Source organism: Pocillopora verrucosa, chromosome 10, assembly GCF_036669915.1.
Source record: "Pocillopora verrucosa isolate sample1 chromosome 10, ASM3666991v2, whole genome shotgun sequence".
Classification (NCBI taxonomy): Eukaryota; Metazoa; Cnidaria; class Anthozoa; order Scleractinia; family Pocilloporidae; genus Pocillopora; species Pocillopora verrucosa.
The window spans coordinates 2,317,785-2,336,936 of record NC_089321.1 but is presented as its reverse complement, the minus strand read 5'-3'; the positions used below and the strand labels follow the sequence as shown (position 1 = coordinate 2,336,936).

General features: G+C 39.9%; 1 protein-coding gene and 1 long non-coding RNA gene across 2 annotated transcripts; one reads left to right on the top strand and one right to left on the bottom strand.

Annotated features, from left to right (window-relative positions):
* Positions 1-3,392, top strand: LOC131791166 (uncharacterized). Its single transcript, XR_009340756.2, has 3 exons — positions 1-112; positions 1,919-2,010; positions 2,803-3,392. It is a non-coding gene; the product is annotated as an uncharacterized lncRNA (long non-coding RNA).
* Positions 3,393-3,585: 193 nt separating this feature from the next.
* On the bottom strand, positions 3,586-10,291 carry LOC131791165 (beta-1,4-N-acetylgalactosaminyltransferase 3-like). Its single transcript, XM_059108486.2, has 4 exons — positions 9,144-10,291; positions 8,078-8,597; positions 4,168-4,312; positions 3,586-3,865 (listed from the first exon to the last, which is right to left on the bottom strand). The coding sequence occupies exons 1-4, from the start codon at positions 10,241-10,243 to the stop codon at positions 3,717-3,719; spliced, it is 1,914 nt and encodes a 637-aa protein (XP_058964469.2). The 5' UTR covers positions 10,244-10,291; the 3' UTR covers positions 3,586-3,716.
* Positions 10,292-19,152: the final 8,861 nt, after the last annotated feature.

Here is a 19,152-nt window from a genome sequence, read left to right as displayed (position 1 = left end):
AGGACAATGAAACAAGATACATTCCTAGTTGTTCACGGACGCCAAATCGAAGCAAAGAAACTTGCTTGAAATAAGACTGTACAATATCACAAATCTTAACCGAAGAAAAGAGGTATGATTTCGCTTATGTAACTTCTATTTGTATGCTTTCGGATTAAGTTTGTTGTCGCAGTTATCGTGCGTGATTTAATTCAATTCTAAAATAGTACTTCCGCGTAAGCTTGTACACGAATGATTGCACCGCAGTAGCATATGCTACGTGTAGTTTTTTCTAATCGTTCATATTGGTAGTTTATGTCGTAAATTACCTTTCAGTTCTTACGTTTTCAAGTACCTCATTCAAGCATATCCCCAATAACAAAGATTTCGATTTAATACAAAAGATGAGTGCTTGAAATCAGTAGGTCTCCACCTCCTAACAAGAACAATGTTGAGTTCTCCAAAATAACAAAATGCACACGTACGTATTTGACAATCGATACTCGTCACAATCTGTTGCCATACGTGAAACCACAGCACTTCTGAACCGAACGTTTCTGTATTGGAAAAAAAAGAAGAAAACCGTTGTTGCACGAAACCGAAAAAATTAGCTCAAAATGTGCGTTACCTTGCTAAGATATCTCGTAGTCAGGAACTGACGTCCGTTGAGTGAGGAAGGGAAACCCTGGGGCATGTGAACTTTGATAATTGGTTTGTTGAAATTCCGCCCCCTCCCCCCCCCCCCAGCCAAAATTGTGTTCCTTTCATTTTCATACATTATCCAGCTTATCAAACTTATCAACCAGAAGTTTTAATCTTGATTGGACACCATATTCTTGTAGCCAGTTTAAAGGGGATGTATAGCAGCCAGAGGGCAGAATTAAAATATAATTAAAAATCAGATCTTGAGGGTTTAAGGGTTAAGCTAGCGAGAGCTCTCACCGATGCCAAATCCTGAAAATGCATTACTACTCATTTAAACAGGTAGCTTTCTATTACCAGTCCACTGCTACTAATTAACAGAAAGTGCACTTTGATGAACCAACGAAATATATAATGGACTCCTGATATGGTTAGGTCTTATAAGCCTGAATTCATTTAACAGCCCCCCCCCCCCCCCTCCAGGGATAAAGTGTCATTGTTTCATAAAAAAAACCAAGGTAAACTTAGAGTGAGATTTCGGCACCTATCGTCACTACCGTGGCGAGATCTAAGTCTTTCTGGCTAGTACTGTAACTGAAGTGTTTGTGTTGTTTTGTACCTGGTCCCACAGTTACGATAAGTTTTAAACATTTTGTTAAAACTTTTTTACTTAAGAGTAAATAATTATTCAATATGTAAGAATTCGTTCGTATTTCGCTTTTAAAAACAAGTCTAGTTCTTCTTTGACTGTAGCTTTTAACTCGAAGCAGTTTATGCCATTTTTGTCCTAAATTTCAGCTTTTTATCCCGTAACAGTTTTCGGATGGCGGGCAATCTCTAAGTAAACCCGAGAATTGGGAAGAGAATCATTTATCGAACTACGAGATTCGTTATTAGCCTAACGATTTATGATTCATTAACAATCTTTTTTTTTTAAAAAAAATATTCAGGATTAAGTTTTTAAATTCTTTTCTTAATTCATAATCAGTCATGACTCCCAAGTTTTAAACACCAATGATGACACATGATTCCGCGTTCAGCCCCGACCGAGAAACTTGAAATATGATCTGCAAGTTTTTATTGCCAAGGAAGTCAGCAATTTTTGTCTCTTCAAATCTTTATTTCTGAGTAAAACTTAAAAGCTTTTACAACGCTTCTTCTTCGACCGTTATCATTTCCATAGCTGCGTTCTACCCGAGCATTCGCAAAATTCAGGAAGAGCAGTGAAAGGGAAATACTTTTATCCTGACTTCGTTCATTTATTTAATCATTTATTCATTTATTCTTTTTTCCCCAGCCTGTAACTTCGAACAAAGAGAAAGAAACTGCAACTAAACAGCTCCTGATCTAATTGTTGATTTGTAATACTAGCACTCTGTTTAGTAGAAGGTAAGGAGTGATTGCTTTTTTCTTCACGCAACAGAATAAGTAGCTCGTTGATATGGCGGAAGTTTGGCGAGCGAGTGTGAGAGCTAGTGCAGGGAAAGACTGGGGAGACAATTAAAATTGTCCTAGGGGGTGAACGTTGGTCAAAACATAGGACAGATAGGGCAATATAAGTTCTCACCTTTCCCCGGTCCCTCACCTCACCGCCCATTTTAAATCAAACATGGTCGGTCTAATAAACGATCGCGAGCTTGTAACGTTAACTCGCCCCAACAAGACGCCTACACTGTAGGCTAATATAAAGGCGATTTACTTTCAATTTTTGACGCCTCTTTTCACTCAGGATTTTAAATGAGTACCAGCAAACGGTTACAGAAACTTGCTGGGGTTTAGGTGTGAATCGAAAAATTGAATACCATTGACGCGAGAAAGGAAGCTTACACATTCAGAAGCAGCGATCTTTGCGCTCAAATGTGGTGTTTGAAAGTGGGTAGAAATTATGTGTAAATAGAATAAGAAAGACAATAGATTTTGAGAACGGCTAAGATGTAGAGAAAGTGATATCTTTTGTCTTGTCACGAGCGTGGGACAAATAATAAGTTCTGATTCTCCAGGCGGAGTCGAATCTCAAACTTTCGGATTTCATCGGTGCGCGAAATCCGACGGTTTCGCAAATGTTTTTCTCTTAGCTAGAATTGACCAAGATCCACATTTGTTGTACGAACTCTCTGACATCCCTTGTCAACAGCAATGATATCATATAGCAGGACTGATAGGAGCTTTTCATCTCAACAGATTTAATTTCGAGGTCAACATGCAGAGCCACGACAATGAACGAAAGAAACAACGTGTAACACCATGTGTTCTCTTTGGGCTCCTTTGTTTTTTTTTGGGAGGCATTAGCCTCATAGGGTATTTCCTGACTCCTGATGACTCTGATGATTATAATCTACATCCTGAATATCAGTTTAGTGACAAGCCGGATGCCCTACCATTTGGCATAGTTTTTATGTTGTTTGGATTTTTACTTCTTGTTTGTGTCACTTGTTGTCAGAAAAATGGTGCTGATTGTTAAACAAAACCGACCCTAACCTCATTCTACATGTATATGTATTGCAAAAGTAGTCTGTGTATTTCGTTGACATTATTGCAATTAGATCGTTAAGAAATCGTTCGAAAAATATTTGTAACCTATTAAGTGAAGTTACCCCTAAAGTCATTCTATCAGGTGGCCAAGACTAGCTGATCACAACTGAGTCAGGTTAACGCAAAAGTTAATAACTAAAATACGAAGTTTTAGCAGGACTTTGTTTTGGTAGAGATAACTTCAGTTCTGTTTTTGCTAGACCCCAAATGGTCCAAATAAAACATAAACATTCCAAGTATCTCTTCGGAGAATCTGAAATAAGGTAAAGATAATTACAGAGCAAACAGCTACAAATCAACCATCTGGAGAGACATTAAAACCGCATTGCTGACTCACAGCGACACCATCGGTGCTCCTCCTAGATGCGGTTCAAAGGAAAAAAGGACCTCCTACCATTGTTTTCTTTCTTACTCTGGGGAGTCCCCTGGCAAGCCTCGATCTCGTGTAGTAGACCCAGTTTCCTTGGCTCCCGCACGGCACGCTTTCAAGCATATTAAACATGTGCTTTCATAAGGGTTGACAGAACGGGAGTTAGTAATTGGAGTAACTTGCACGGCGTATGTTAATTCCAAGATTTGTGTTTTGTATGATAATGATGGTATAGACCCGGGTGCTTTATTCGAACAACTTTTAACTCAGCATTGATAACACGGTCGAGTAAGTCCCAGTCCTCTCCGCCCCATTTGTATTTGTAGTCCTCGGTGTTCATTCCTATAGAGAGTACATATGCCTACATAAGATTTAGGAGGTTTCCGTTTACTATTGGAAAAAAATTTCCGTTAACTACAGATATTCACAATTTTAAATGTAACCTTTTAGAGGTTACTGACTATTTCTGATTATTTTTTAAAGAAGCGTCAACTGAAAACTAAGGTAGTTGTATTTTTGCTATGCAACTGAATGAAAATCGAGTAGTTAAATTGTGCATATTGCATGTCAGTTCTAGGAACTGATGAAATTATAATCAGTATTTTTTAAAGAAGCGTCAACTGAAAACTGATGTTTTTTTTTACCTCTGAACCTCACCCAGTCTGATTTATAGATGCTCATTAAGCCAAATCCTTCCATTTCCCAATAACCTTTATGATCTACATACGTACTGCCACAATATAACCGGCCTACAATGGGAGCGTAAACAAGATGTCCTTCGACGGTGTTCTGCAAAACAAAGAATTATTATGAAAGCTAGAAATGAGGACCGTAGAGAAATATTATGATTAATTCAAGCTAACTAATTTTTTTTACTAATTTTTTTTACTCGCACGACGAACTTCGCTGAAAAGCAGGGACTGCTTGTAATCAAGCATCAAATGGCAGACCAATCTAAAGGCAAGTATCCCGTATAAAGGTTTACTAGTTGCCCCCGCGTTATATAGAGGAAGACTGGAGAAGAGAGAATGAGGGTATTTTCGGTTGATCATAACCAAAAAAAATCTCGATTTGATCGCTTGCACGGCCGCAAGGTATCAACGTTTTTCCCGCAAATGGTCATGGGCGGCCAACAAAAAGACGCGCGCGAGGACTTTTTGGATCGGCGTCTTTGACACGAGCTTTGTCCTTGTCGAGATTTCGAGTTAAGCGTCCCTGAAAAGCGTCGAGAAGCGTTTCCAAGTTCAACGGTAAGTGTGTATAGCATCTTTCTAACAATTAAAGGTAGTTTTGAGTTTAAAAGGTGATCAAAATCCGTCAAAAGAGAAACAGTTGTGCGAAGTCTCGATCGAAGGCGGCGGAGGGTCCTCCGCCGAAAGACTCGGCAATTTCTGGATTTGTCAGAGGCAAGTCTGTTATTGGGCGCGAAGGACTCGCGAATTCTATTGAATTCTCTCCAGAATTTATGGATTTGATAAATTTGTGTGAAAATATGCATGTAGGCTCGAGTGAATATAAGTTAAAGGGGATGGTGTGTTATAATGGACATTTTACCAGCGCAGTTCTTACTCAAGGGAACTGGACCCACATTGATGATCTTTGTGCAGGTGTTAAAGAATTTTGTAGTTTAGCTACCCTGAAAAGAAACTTTGCTAAAGGATGGTTCTTTGTAATTTAAGAAAGCATGAGCATGTTTAACATAGAAGCAGATCCTATGGTATACAGTAGTTAATGAATAGTAACAACATGACAGAGGAAGTTCAGTTAGGTGATTGTGAAATAAACCCATGAATCTCAAAGAGGGGACATTTTATGAATTCTATTCTAAGTGTCCCTAATATGTACTCCTGTGCAGTGGACACTTTTTTAGAAGTCTCATCCCATCTATTTTTACCCTATTCGTCTACACTGACTGTGGGAAATGAATTCCCAGAACTCCTTTTCAACACATGTAAAAGATACATTGAGTCACAAGGAAATGATAGAACGTTGAGAGAAATAAGGAAACCAATTTGGGTACATTTACAGCAACATTGCCCCTCGTTTTGGCAAGGGATTCTAATGCATTCTTCAGTCAGATTTTCAAGGAATGAACCTTTGGTGATCTTTCTTCAGAGGAAATGAATATATTTTCATCTCAGAGAATCTTTGAGTCATTTTGTAAGACCTGCCATGACAATGTAGCTCTCAAAAGCTCTATTTTGGTTAACTATGTGACGAGATCTGCATTACAAAAATGTCAATTGGATCGCAATTCTTGGCCACATTTTATCTCTGCTATTCAAACTGAACCAAGAAAGTTGAATTGTCCCAATTGTGAAACCCCTACAGATGACTCAGTTTTAACCTATAGTTCACAGGCAAAATTTGTCTTTATTGAATTCTCTCCGGAACTTATGGATATCATACGTTTGTGTGAAAATATGCATGTAGGTTTAATATAAAATAAACATTTTTTTTTTCAGGCTTTACTGGATATGTACAAAGAGTAGACCGAAATCGAAAAGGCCAGCAAGGATTTACATATTACTTCTACATCATTCTGCAGACGGCAGTAGACCAAACGCAGATGATAAGAATAATGATAAGTTCGATGGATGACACCACGAAAAGCCAGCTTTTCAAAGACAAACAAAAAGCACAACAGCCCATCACCATAACCAACCTTAGGGTTGTTCAGAGTGGCATGGTGTTTATGCACCAGAACAGCATTGTTAAGGATGTCTCCGCGATGGCCATTCCATTTAAATATGTGCCACCAGCAACACCACCCATTACATCTGTAGCAGATGTTTTAAAAACTAAGAGGTAAGGGGATATGGTCACAGTCTCAGGCTTAATTCGATGGGATAGTGAAGCTTCAACACCACAAAACTCTAAACGACCAGTAAGAGATGGTAAATTAGTAGACTCAACAGGAACTATAGATATTTCGATTTGGTCAGACCACATTTCTCTGATCAAGGAAGGGGATTTCTTTGAGATCTCCAACTGCACTGTAAAGTACTACTATGGGTTGAAAATCAGTACCACTACAGAAACCCTCATAAAGCCAGCCAAGAAGAAAAATATTACCAATGTAAATACAGATGCAACTGCTATCAAGCCTCAAATCTGCTGCTCAGAAATACAAAATGTCATCATTGACACTAATGCAATGTGCAACACCAAAGGATGTAAGAGCAAAATCACAGGAAACACAGAATCTAAAGTTATGGTTCGTTGCACAGCCTGCAACAGAGCAATGCTCGTTAAAAACTGTTACGTTGACATGAGCATGAGCTTTCAACTGGAAAAGGAAGAGAAGCAATTCAACGTTGTGGCAAACCATGCCACACTCAGCGTCTACCTAAACGAGGACATTTTCCAATACTGAAACAACATAGATGAACTAAAAGAAAAACTTCTGTTGCTGGAAAATGTTGACTTCACATTGTCAAAAAACGGTAAATTTATCAGCGAGATAGTAAATCACCAACTGTAGCCACCAACGCAAGAAAAATCAAAAAATGAGTAATAAAACCAAACATTGTTTCATGTTGGTGACCATCGTATTTGGACACTGTACCATCTTGACATTTAAGGATAACTCCAAAAGTTCAAACAAAAATACTTTATTTTTAATTATTTTTTATATCAATGTTGTTCCGGTTTGAAATTTTATTCATACAACTTTACTTAATATCAGAGTTAAAAACACAATCGTCACTTAAAATAGATTTTGAAAAATATATTCTATATATAGTTTTGTTCAAATTTCATGCTTTTCTCTTTTTTCCACTTTTTATAAGCCAAATATATTGTACATACATGTAGTTCTATTTCCATTTTGATACCACATCACAATAGTTATATTGACAAAAAGCTCTAATCAATCAAAAAAGATCAATTATTATAAAAATATATTGTTGGTTCCAGTTACAATTCATCCACTTATCGTTTTTACAGTTTATAATAATAGAACGTTCTATTCAACAAACCAATTTTTCTATGCCTTTCAAACAAATTATATTTAAAATTGTCCTCTTAAGGTATAATTTTGTGTCTAATAACTATATAATAATAAATTGTTCTTCAATGCTGTCTATAAATTGTTCTCCAATGCCACCTATAACATTCCAATGTTAAAACTCACCCAAGTCCCTACATTCTGCTTCTTCTTGATCGTGAAGAACAAACAAATTCTAAGTTAAGCCACACAGCAAAAAAAAAAACACCAAGCACTTCCCAAAACTACATCTTGTACACTTGTAGTATTTTGAGATCCAAAATTACTAAAACCAAAGTACTGAGCCGCAATTCCGTAACAGCATAACAGAAAAATTACACAACTGTAAACAGCAAGCCCAACTCAAAAAAAAAAACAAAAGAAAATGGTACTGTAGGGCGGGGGCAGCTCTAGTGAGAACTATAACTAGTGTTAGTTCATAGCACACCAATGGATATCCGCACGACACAATAAAGCTCGCGAGATTGATCTATAACATAAATACTAAACAAATATATAGATTAACGAGTAAATAATCATTACTCAAATCAAAGATAGAAACTCACCTTACGAACGCTGTCCAATATGTCCTGCGGAACGTCGATATGGAGATCAAACAGAAACAAAATGTCATGTGTACTTGGAATATGCTCAACAGCCTTGTTCAAAGCCAGCGTCTTGTAAAATTTCCCTTTCAATGGAATAATCGTGTGTCTGTTTTGAAGAAGAGTGGTGTTAAATGCCTTTGTCATGTCAATATCCTCGCTTTCAAAGTCAACAACAATGACATGAAAGTTCGTATCGCCCGTTAAAGAGCTGGCTATTGTGATTTCGTTAATAAAATGATACACCCATCTTCCTTGTTCCTTGACAGGGAGAATAAAGTACACCTTAGCTTTATTGTTCCAGCTAATACCTCGAGGAAAACACAAGCTGTGGTTGGCATCCTTACCAAACACATGCTCAGATAAACGAAATGATTGATTGACGTCTTGTAAACCGAGTTCAAGATCTACAGAATAAAGATCGCCATGAACTGGATCTGAGATGTTTAAAACCTTGTGAATTCTCTTCAGAAAATATTTCCTGGAAGTAGATCAAAGAATGATATCAGTTTGATAGTGTAATGGACGTCATTGGATGTAATGTGTATCTCTAAAACAACCTTGGTTTCCAAGAATTTTTTTCCTCTCCCAAGATGGAGGGAGTAACTTGGGAAATCGAAATTAAGCCAGTTAATTAATGACATACACACACCTCTTTGATACATGTGATTGGCTCTGGCCTTGAAGCATTAGTTCCAAACTCAGCCCGAATGGTTACCCAGCAAAATATATTACTTTGCTGACATTTCAGCATAGCGTATCATAATAATGGTCTACAAACATGATTAACAGCAGAAGAATGACGATAATTGCATTCCACTAAGCATGAGTTTTGAAAGACGCTAGTCACGGTTTGTGGGTCTTTGTGAGGGCTGTTCGTCATTTGCAATCCGTGCGAATCGTGGCCCATTTTTACACCGTTTTTCTTCCTAATAGACTTTAATCGTTACGTAGCGCATCCGCATTAGTTCACGAATGTTTTGGCATTTGCCATTTTGTTGATAGTTTAATTTTTAGATCAACTTACTTTGAGGTTTTGTGGTTTAGCGACGTAATTATCTCATCCGTGACTGCATGAATTGTTTCCCTGTAAGCAATTTTGTTAGGCCAGTTCCGCAAATTTTTATCAGTCAGTGCACTGCTATCATCAGTAGGGTAGACGCTGGATAACTGCACCACTTTGAGGCCTTGATAACGATACACTTTTCCTCCGTTTGACAAAGAGCCGGACTGGAAATCACACAAGGGAAGATAACTATCTTTTGGGAGCAACGGAAGTGATGGAAATTGTAAGCGTTTTTGATCTGTTGATTCAGATTTCAGCTCAAGATCTTGACGATAGCTCTCCGAAAGCAAACTATGCAAAACATCTTTTGCTTTGGTGATCATAACATCGTTTGCATGGGACGATAAGTACTCTGAACTGATAAGGTAGAAATCGGTATCATTGCGACGCTTCCAATAAACTTGTACAAAGCCAAGAGCCGCTCCTTGCTTATGCACAACTTCTATGTAGTATTTTCTGTCTCCAGAGAGCACTAGATGTTCTGAGATTTGTCCGGGATATTTATGAAGTTCATCCTTTTTCGTCCACGCACTTACTCCTTCTTTAAAAACACGTGCAATTAACTGTTTCTCCTTCAGATCATCGTTAGGACTGAGCCATAACTCTGACTCGTCATCAGAGGCTATGGCGAAGTTGTACTCGTCGCTGTGAGGAGGATGGAGGAAGCCAAAAATCCGTTGGCCATAATCGATGGTATTGTCGGTAATATGAAACCTAAGCATATTGAGCTTCGTGACCATTTCGTCAGGATAATGCGGAAAAAGCAAATATTGACGCAGATTTTGGATGCTTGAGCCACAAACCTCTCGCCATACGTGAATATTTAGAGTACCCACAGCTGCGATGACACTTGGTGTGCCGTTTGTAGTGGTCACTGCATCATTTTTTACCGCAACATGAACAGCGTCATACGTTTGTGAATGGTACAACGTACTGAAGATATAAAAGCAGATTGAACAGAGCATTAAAGCGGCGAGTATGACCTTCAATCTTTTTCGAAATCGAAAGCAGAAATTAACTTTTACGAAGACAATGAAGCGGAAGAATCGACGGGTCGTCATGCTTTCTCGCTCAGTTTTATGCTGACCCGGAAGCAAATATAAACCAGCAAACGATCGCAAAAGCGGGTAATGTTGGCGTTAAATGCTCGTGGAAGAATTCGTCACAAAGTTCCTAAAGCTCCGATATGCAAATATTGTCAATTCTACTCGAGTAAATACCACGGGTCAGCTATCGGCAATTTTTGGTCGCGCTATGTCGCCAAAGATGGTGGTCTGGCTGTTGTCATAACTGATAGCCCTAAATATAGAACGGGAAAAATTTGCAAGACATACAGTTGTCCTCATCGTATGACTGCAGCTGGTTGTTTTGTAAACAAATAGTCTAGTCACCGATATTCCCTTTTATTAAAATTGTGATTGATTTTGATAAAGAGCTCGCGTTGCTGTCTTGGAAAGCGCGGAATGAATTGAAAGTAGTATGCTGTAAAAATACGAAGAACGAGTTTTATTTTGATACTAAATTCAACGGTGTTATGATATGCAAAAAACCTTCCGGACATCAACGTTTGCTTTTTTCTATTTTTATGTAACTCTCAACTGTTATGTAACTTTCTGGACTGGTTATGTAATCACTTCGGACTACTCACGTGTCAGTTCTCGGGTTACACGACAAAAACATTTTTTATAATAAGAGAGTCGCTATCGCGTTGTTGTTGTTTCGTTAGCTCTAAAGGTAACCTGCCTCTCAAGTAATTAAAGTTTGTGTTCAAAGAAGCTTACTGGACTCAGACTCACTATCTTGCTCTCTCGCGTCTTAAAGGACAAAACTTGGTGTCAGGAGGTGAGTCACGTTTCACGAGCTTTGTTGTTGTTGGTGGAAGTTTATTTTATATTGGTCATGACCTCGACCTCTGCTAGTCAGCAACCTTCTGGTTCATCGGCTGCTGCACCGATCTATACCACCACAGTACCGCTAGCCAAACCTCCAGATCCTCTTAATCTCGAAGACAGGTCACGTAGAGGCGATAACTGGTTACACTTTAAGAGAGCATGGCAAATCTATGAACGGGCGGCTGGGATAAGTCAAAAGGACGGCCCAGTCCGTGTTGCTCATTTTCTTAACATCGTTGGAAGAGAAGGAGTCCAATTGTTTGACACCTTTACCTTCGCTGAAGACGAAAGCGCTGACAATATTGATGACGTCCTGGCTAAATTTGAATCTCGTTGTTTGCCGCAGCGAAATCAGACGTATGAACGGTATCTCTTCAACAAGAGAGAGCAAGAACCAGGAGAAAGTGTCGATCAATATTGCACAGCACTGATGCGCCTTTCTGAACACTGTGGGTTCCTAACCCTAAGAGACAGCTTGATAAGAGACCGCCTCATCCTTGGAGTCAAGAATGATCGGTCACGCAAGAAACTTTTAGAGAAGAAAGATCTCACTTTGGATAACGCGTTGGATATCCTGCGAACACAAGAGCTAACTGATATACGCGCTTTAGACATGACAACTGAAGAAGCTAATGTGAATAGGGTAAAAGCCAAGAAAACGAAACCGCCTAAGACCCAGACTGAGGATACAACACCGCATAAACACACTTCAGGTAAGAAGCGGACTCCTCCGTGGAAGTCAAGAGAAAAAAGTTCTGGTAACCCCGACAATGTATACACACGAGAATGCAAGTTTTGTGGTACTGTTCACGAGATGAAAAAGTCAGCTTGTCCAGCAGTTGGCAAGAAATGCACCAAATGTGGCAGAGACGGACACTTTGCAAAAAAATGCCACTCTCGCTCTGTCAATCACGTACAAGATTGTGAAATCTACAGACACACACCCTCCCCCACATCAGCTTATGTAACGGCGTGCCTTAACAATAATGCCCAAGTACAACTTCAGATTGATACAGGTGCTTCATGTAATATTCTCCCCAAAAGTGCCTACATCCGGGCTACAGGAGACAAACAGTGTACAAACCTTGAACAGTCGTTTACAAGGCTCATCATGCACAACAAGACTGTAGTCTGGCCACTTGGTCAAATCCGCCTACTTACTGAACGGAAAGGAAGAAAATATGGAGTTCTTTATCACATTGTGAAGCAAGATTTGACACCCCTCCTCTGTCGAACGACGTGTGAAAAGATGAACCTGGTCAAAATCTTGGATGCTGACGTAAATGCGATTCACGACGAAAGAATTGACGTCTCGTCAAATGTTAGAAGTGATCCTATCCTATATGAATTTACCGATATCTTCACTGGAATTGGCTGCCTTGAAGGAACCTACTCCATTCAAGTGGACGAAGGTTTCCGCCCGGTGGTACATCCCCCTCGTAAAGTGCCAGTCCCACTTCGAGATACCCTCAAGTTAGAGCTGGATAACATGGTGAAGAGTGGTATCCTCGCCAAGGTAGTTGAACCGACATCATGGGTCTCTAGCCTTGTCATAGTGAAGAAATCTAACGGGAAAATACGAGTATGTCTGGATCCTCGAGATCTCAACCGCGCAGTGAAACGCTCGCATTATCCACTTCCAACTATTGAGGAAGTAGCAACTCGCCTTAGTGGTGCTAAAGTCTTTAGCGTGTTAGATGCCAAATGTGGATTCTGGCAGGTACAACTTGATGAAAAGAGTAGTTACTTGACAACCATGAACACACCTTTTGGTCGCTATCGATGGCTCAGAATGCCATTCGGAATAAACTCAGCCCCAGAAGTATGGCAACAACGAATGCACGAGCTAGTAGAAGGACTCGCAGGTGTTGAAGTCATCGCCGATGATTTCCTAGTTTGCGGTTTTGGAGACTCTAATGAAGCTGCAATTGCCAACCATGATCAGAATCTCAAGGCTTTCCTCAGTCGCGCAAGAGAAAGAAACCTCACTCTCAACAGCGAGAAGTTGAAACTTCGACGGTCACAAGTTCCTTTCATAGGACACCTCCTTACAGCGGAAGGTCTAAAACCTGACCCGTCAAAGGTACAAGCTATAGTGGACTATCCAGTGCTTACCAATCTCGCTGAACTCAGAACGTTTCTGGGAATGGTGCAGTATCTGGCGAAATTCTGCCAACATCTGTCTACAGCATCACAGCCCTTAAGACAGTTGGAAAAGAAGGAAATAGAATGGCATTGGCAACACCCCCAAGATAAAGCCTTCAAGGAGATAAAAGAGCTCATCACTAAAGCCCCAGTCCTACAGTACTTTGACGTGAGTAAGAATGTCACTATACAGTGCGATGCCTCACAGTATGGCATTGGCGCAACTCTACTTCAGGAAGGACAGCCAGTTCACTACGCCAACAGGGCACTGACGTCGACAGAGCAAAATTACGCACAGATTGAGAAGGAGCTCTTAGCTGTTGTATTCTCTTGTGAGCACTTCGAGCATTACATTTATGGCAAGCACGTCACAGTCGAAACAGATCACAAGCCACTGATTGCTATACAGAAGAAGCCAATCAATACAGCTTCTAAGAGATTACAGCGTATGATGCTACGTCTTCAAAGATTTGACCTGAATCTCACTTACAAGCCAGGCAAAGAGATGTACATCGCTGACGCACTTTCTCGCGTTCTACCTAAGCAGTCAAAGGTACCAAATGCTAGCACCTCATCCTGCTATAAAGATCTAGAAACTGTCAACTTTGTTGAAGACTTATCGATATCAGAGTCGACACTTGCCAAGTTTCAAGTGGAAACGGCCAAGGATGAATCTTTACTAGCGTTGTCACAAGTTATACGCGCTGGCTGGCCTACAAAAACTTCCATGGTACCTACAAGCGCACAGCTTTTCTTCAAATACCGAGATGAAATGACGCTCCAAAATGGCCTAGTTTTCAAAGGAACGAAGATCGTTGTCCCAGAGAGCCTTCGCCGTGACATGATAGATGAAACACACAAGTCCCATCAGGGACTCCAAGCATGCCTTCGAAGGGCCAGAGAGGTTTTCTTCTGGCCCGGAATGTCTGCACAACTCAAGAATCGTATTGATAAATGCTCTATATGCCAAAGTGTGAGACCTGAACAAGCCAGTGAACCTCTTCAGCCTCACCCAGTTCCTGACAGGCCATGGCAACGAGTTGGAACAGATTTGTTTACCTTCGAGAACCGAAACTACCTTGTATTAGTTGATTACTACAGCAACTTTATCGAGCTGGATCATCTTGCCGATACTACGTCCCAGACAGTCGTTCACAAGCTGAAGATGCATTTTTCGCGACATGGGGTACCCGATTACGTAGTTTCTGACAACGGTCCTCAGTACTCATCCTCAGAGTTCCGAAGATTTGCAGTAACGTGGAAGTTCACTCATATCACCACCTCACCACACTATCCACAAGCTAATGGGATGGCCGAAAGCGCAGTCAAAACCTGCAAGACTTTAATGAAGAAAGCTCTTCTGTCTCAATCCGATCCATATCTTGGTTTATTGGGTCACCACAACACCCCCACTGCTGCGACAGGTATGTCTCCATGCCAACGACTTTTTGGTCGCCGAACTAAGACACTTCTACCCTTCTCAGAGTCTTTACTCAAGACTGACCAAACAGTTAGTGATCTTCTCAAAAGGGATCGTGTCAAGCAAGCGAAACATTTCGACCAACATGCTAAACAACTCTCAGAACTCAAATCAGGTGACATAGTGCGCATGAAGATGCCTGGAGAAACAAAGTGGTCAAAAGCAGTTGTTTCTTCTAAAGTGGCATCTCGCAGTTACAAGGTTGAAGTCAATGGTAGATTCTACAGGCGTAATCGCAAGCAGTTGCGTTCTACCATGGAACCACTTCAAGAAACCCCCTTCAAAATGGACGAAGATGACCTGACCATTCCAGACAATCTGCAGGAACAGGACCAACCCCCTCCAGCAAGTTCTCAAGTAGGAACATCCATGTCCCCTCCAAGATCTCAACTACCCCCAACACCTCAAACAGAGCTGAGTGCAAGACCACCTCACGAAGCTACTACAACTGAAATACGGACACGACATGGACGATTGATCAAGCCACCTAAAAAGTTTGACATTGAGTTATAGTTAAAAAAAAAAAAGAAAAATAGGAAAAAGGGAAAGATGTTATGATATGCAAAAAACCTTCCGGACATCAACGTTTGCTTTTTTCTATTTTTATGTAACTCTCAACTGTTATGTAACTTTCTGGACTGGTTATGTAATCACTTCGGACTACTCACGTGTCAGTTCTCGGGTTACACGACAAAAACATTTTTTATAATAAGAGAGTCGCTATCGCGTTGTTGTTGTTTCGTTAGCTCTAAAGGTAACCTGCCTCTCAAGTAATTAAAGTTTGTGTTCAAAGAAGCTTACTGGACTCAGACTCACTATCTTGCTCTCTCGCGTCTTAAAGGACAAAACTAACGGCAAAAGTTAAATGTGTGAATTTTCCTTCGTCTTCGCTTTCGCCCCATTATGGTGCCGTGAGGAACTGATCTGGAAATGGCTAACTTCAGCTTCAAAAGGCTTTTTCGTTCTTCTGAACATAGCATCAAGTGTTGCGAAAATGGAAACTACAAACCTTCGGTAAGAAACGTATGTTTTTCGTTTTGGGTATTTCGCTTTACTTTTTCAGAAATATTGCTTTTTTTTATGAGTGGTTTGTGTCAGACTCTGGCACGAAGAGACCGGTACTCAAATGATTAAGACTTACTTTCTGAACCTTCAACACTAGTGATATGCCTCTCAAGCGAAAGCAATATAACCGCTTTGCTGTCGGGCAATAAACGAAGGCAAAAAAAAACTTGCAGGAGGAGTTCGCTCGAGAGAAAGCCAGCCTTTCTCAGCTTTCAAAAGAGGTGAAAACACTTCAGTGAAAAGTTTAGGGACTGGATGATGAGGTAAACAAATTAAGAGTGACTGCCTTCTGTTTGTATAGGTAATCACATGATTTCGAGTGCAATAAATAAGCACGAGTAAATTTTTTTAAAGACTAACAAAATTGTACGAGCCCGTAGGGCGAGTGCAATTTGTGGTCTTTGAAAAAATTAACAAGTGCTTGTTTATTCCAAATTGCGCGAGAAAAATCATGTGATTACGTGTTAATAATATACATGGAAAAATACGAGATGGCTTATCATAATTAAACATAAGCAAAGCGCGCACATCAAGTGCAAAAAATAACTTATTCAAACCGTGCGTTTGGTCAAAACAACCGCGTACGATCAAAACAATAATATGCAATGATATCTTCACATATTTAAGGTGCAAGAAAGTTCAAAGTCCGGCTAAACAGTTCAAGGAATTGTTCAGTCTGTGTCCGAATCACTTTCGATGAAATGGAATCGTCGTTTCCGAGGTTTAACCATGTTTGTTTTTAATTTCGGCGTTGGATCGCTCGAGCAAAGTGTTAAGGTGGGTCGGCTCGTAATTTTCGATTTCCTTGGCAATTCCCTTCTCTAAACACCACTTTTTCCAAACCGACAACCAAAAAGCAGTGCTTTTTACAGTGTTTTCGTTGTTTAAGCTGTTTTTCAGCTGTGATGGCGAAAGAAAACCTACTTAAGTGCCTCTCTCGCTAGGAGCGGTTCTCTCGACTTCCCGTCGGAAAAAAGTTTTCTTTTATTTTTTGCCCATGAAAAGGGTTTAGGACACATGTTTCAAAAATAGTTTAGTTGTTATCCAATTCTCTTTTTTTGCGTCGCCACAGGTCGAAAATGATTTTTGGCCAGACCACCCCTGTGGATAGCGATCGAAAGTGTAAATTTCAAAGATTTTTTCCAGCGCGCAGCGACTGCAATAATGTAGCGCACGGAATTCTATCTTTCTACAAATTACAAGATGTATTCAGTTAGTTCACAGACAAAATATGAAAACTTCAGCTGAAATATTTTTCATACCAGAGGAGACCCTTCTCTTCGACCTTAATTTGCATATCAAAAATTCACTACTTTGTACGAAAGAATTCTCAAAATGCAGGCGTTGATCGGACTGAAAAAGCATATCAGTGCGTAGTTTATACACCAATGAGGTCACGGATTGCCTCAAACCCGCGGGTATATCTCTAGCTTCCATCCACCAACATCTTAAAAACAACGCAAATCCATGTGTTTGCTTAATCACGCTCGTGTCAAAGATCATTTGCACGATTCTGAAAATTGACCAAGATCTCCTTTTGACCGTTCAAACTTCGTTCGTTTATCTCCTACGTTGAGGATTTTAGGTTTTCATAGCAACTGAATGGAGAATAGATGCCGAGTTGTCCTAAAACGTTGCGTAAATGTGATCGGCCGTAACGCTTGCGCGCTTGCGTGACTTACAAATTAAACAAAGGTGATCGGAAGGCGTCTTCTCGATAATTTACGTTGAAATATCAGGTCATGAACTACGCACAGTGTGAAGAAGATCAAAATTAAAGAATAAAATTTGGCACTCTGGTCATAACAGACATCGCGTCGCTTAAAACGACACAAAAACAAGTTAAAATGGGTTACAGTGTTTCCATTCACACTGAACACTCTGAAACAATTCTTGCAGTTTCTCCCGAGATTTAGTACACGGAACCCGATGAACTAGCCCTCCTTTCTGCAAATTTGTTTCCGTTATTAATGATGTTACGCTCTTTTGAACCACAACGGTTTTGAGCGACAAACTCGACATTTCCCAGCGACCATCAAAATCAATTGGACAAAACCAACTTGATGTATTGCGTGACGTGATTGTGCAAACTTTTCTCTTTGTCATAGGACCTGTTTCGCGGGTTCTACAAGTTGGAACCAAAATTAGTTAATGTAACGTATTAGAATCGAAAGTTATTAAAATGGACCGAAGAATTTTACATTTTAATGAGAATTTGATCTTTTAAAATGTTTCCTTGATTCATGGAAAGCAAAGATTGGAGTGGCTTTGGGTATTTCAGCCCTGATTTGGAAAAAATAAAACAGTTATTGGTATGTTCTAAACATCAGAACACCTGAGAGGACACTGGAAATGTAGTAAAATTATTTTTTAGCATCCAGAGCAAAATGAAGAATGTGAGGCAGTGAAAGGAGACTGAGTTTTCAGAGCCATTTGTCGTAAAAGCTGCCACCAGCTCGTTATTGAACTCCCTAAAATTTGCCTGGAAGGCATTAACTTTCTTTTGTCGCGAAACTCGTGGATTTTTTGAAATTTTAAGCGGATACAAAAATTAAGACAAAAACTCGTCGTAACACAATTTGTCCTTTGATTTTGTCAAGAGAATTCTGGTTTTGTCTGCTAGTGCAGATAGTCCAGATAGGCACTTACGAATCAATTTTTAGTAAAATAATAGCCTTCACTCTCGAGAAATTACAAATATATTACCCATGTGATCCGACTACAACTTTAATTCCGAAAACTTCGAAAAGATCTCCAGTCAGTCTGGCTTCCTTTTACTGCCTCAAATTTTCCCTTGTGCTGTGGCTGTTAACGAGTACTTTCACCGCATTTCCAATGTTTCTTTAAGTGTTCGGATGTTTCGAACAAACCGATAACTGTTGTATTTTTTCCACATCGTGAACTTGTACTCGAGGATTTCGCTGGATAGCTCGTAGTACTTCACAGTGACTCGATACGTCGTCCCGGTGTTACAGCGGATTTAGACCCCCCCCGGTCCAAATCCGCTAGCGGATATGGACCCCCTTCGCAGATTTGGACCCCCCTACCAAACTTTCCTTTTAAGAATCCTTTGTATCATATTTGGTAACAAATTCTATTTGCAAGCTTTTTTGTCGATGTTCTTTTCAATCACAACACAACATTTCCTCAAGAAAGGTAAAAAAAAACAACAACAGCCATTTCGTTCCAATTCTACCGCATTCATTATAGCGAGTCGAACAGTATACGCGAGAATTAGATGTGAACAAACTACTGCATTCGAACTATTGAAATTGTTACAATAAATCTTTGCTTCTTCTGATGCGAATCAACATTGGTACGAAACGTCATAACAATAGTGGAGACTTGCGTCCAGTCACAAAAATAACTCAGTCTGATTTTCTAAAAT

What these genes read in the sequence shown, in the direction of transcription:
- LOC131791165 (XM_059108486.2), bottom strand. Translation starts at nt 10,243, where the DNA reads ATGACGACCCGTCGATTCTTCCGCTTCATTGTCTTCGTAAAAGTTAAT. An exon ending in CTAAACCACAAAACCTCAAA is followed by an intron (nt 8,598 to 9,143) that starts GTAAGTTGATCT and finishes ATCTACTTCCAG; the next exon opens with GAAATATTTTCTGAAGAGAA. An exon ending in AGACTGGGTGAGGTTCAGAG is followed by an intron (nt 3,866 to 4,167) that starts GTAAAAAAAAAC and finishes TACTCTCTATAG; the next exon opens with GAATGAACACCGAGGACTAC.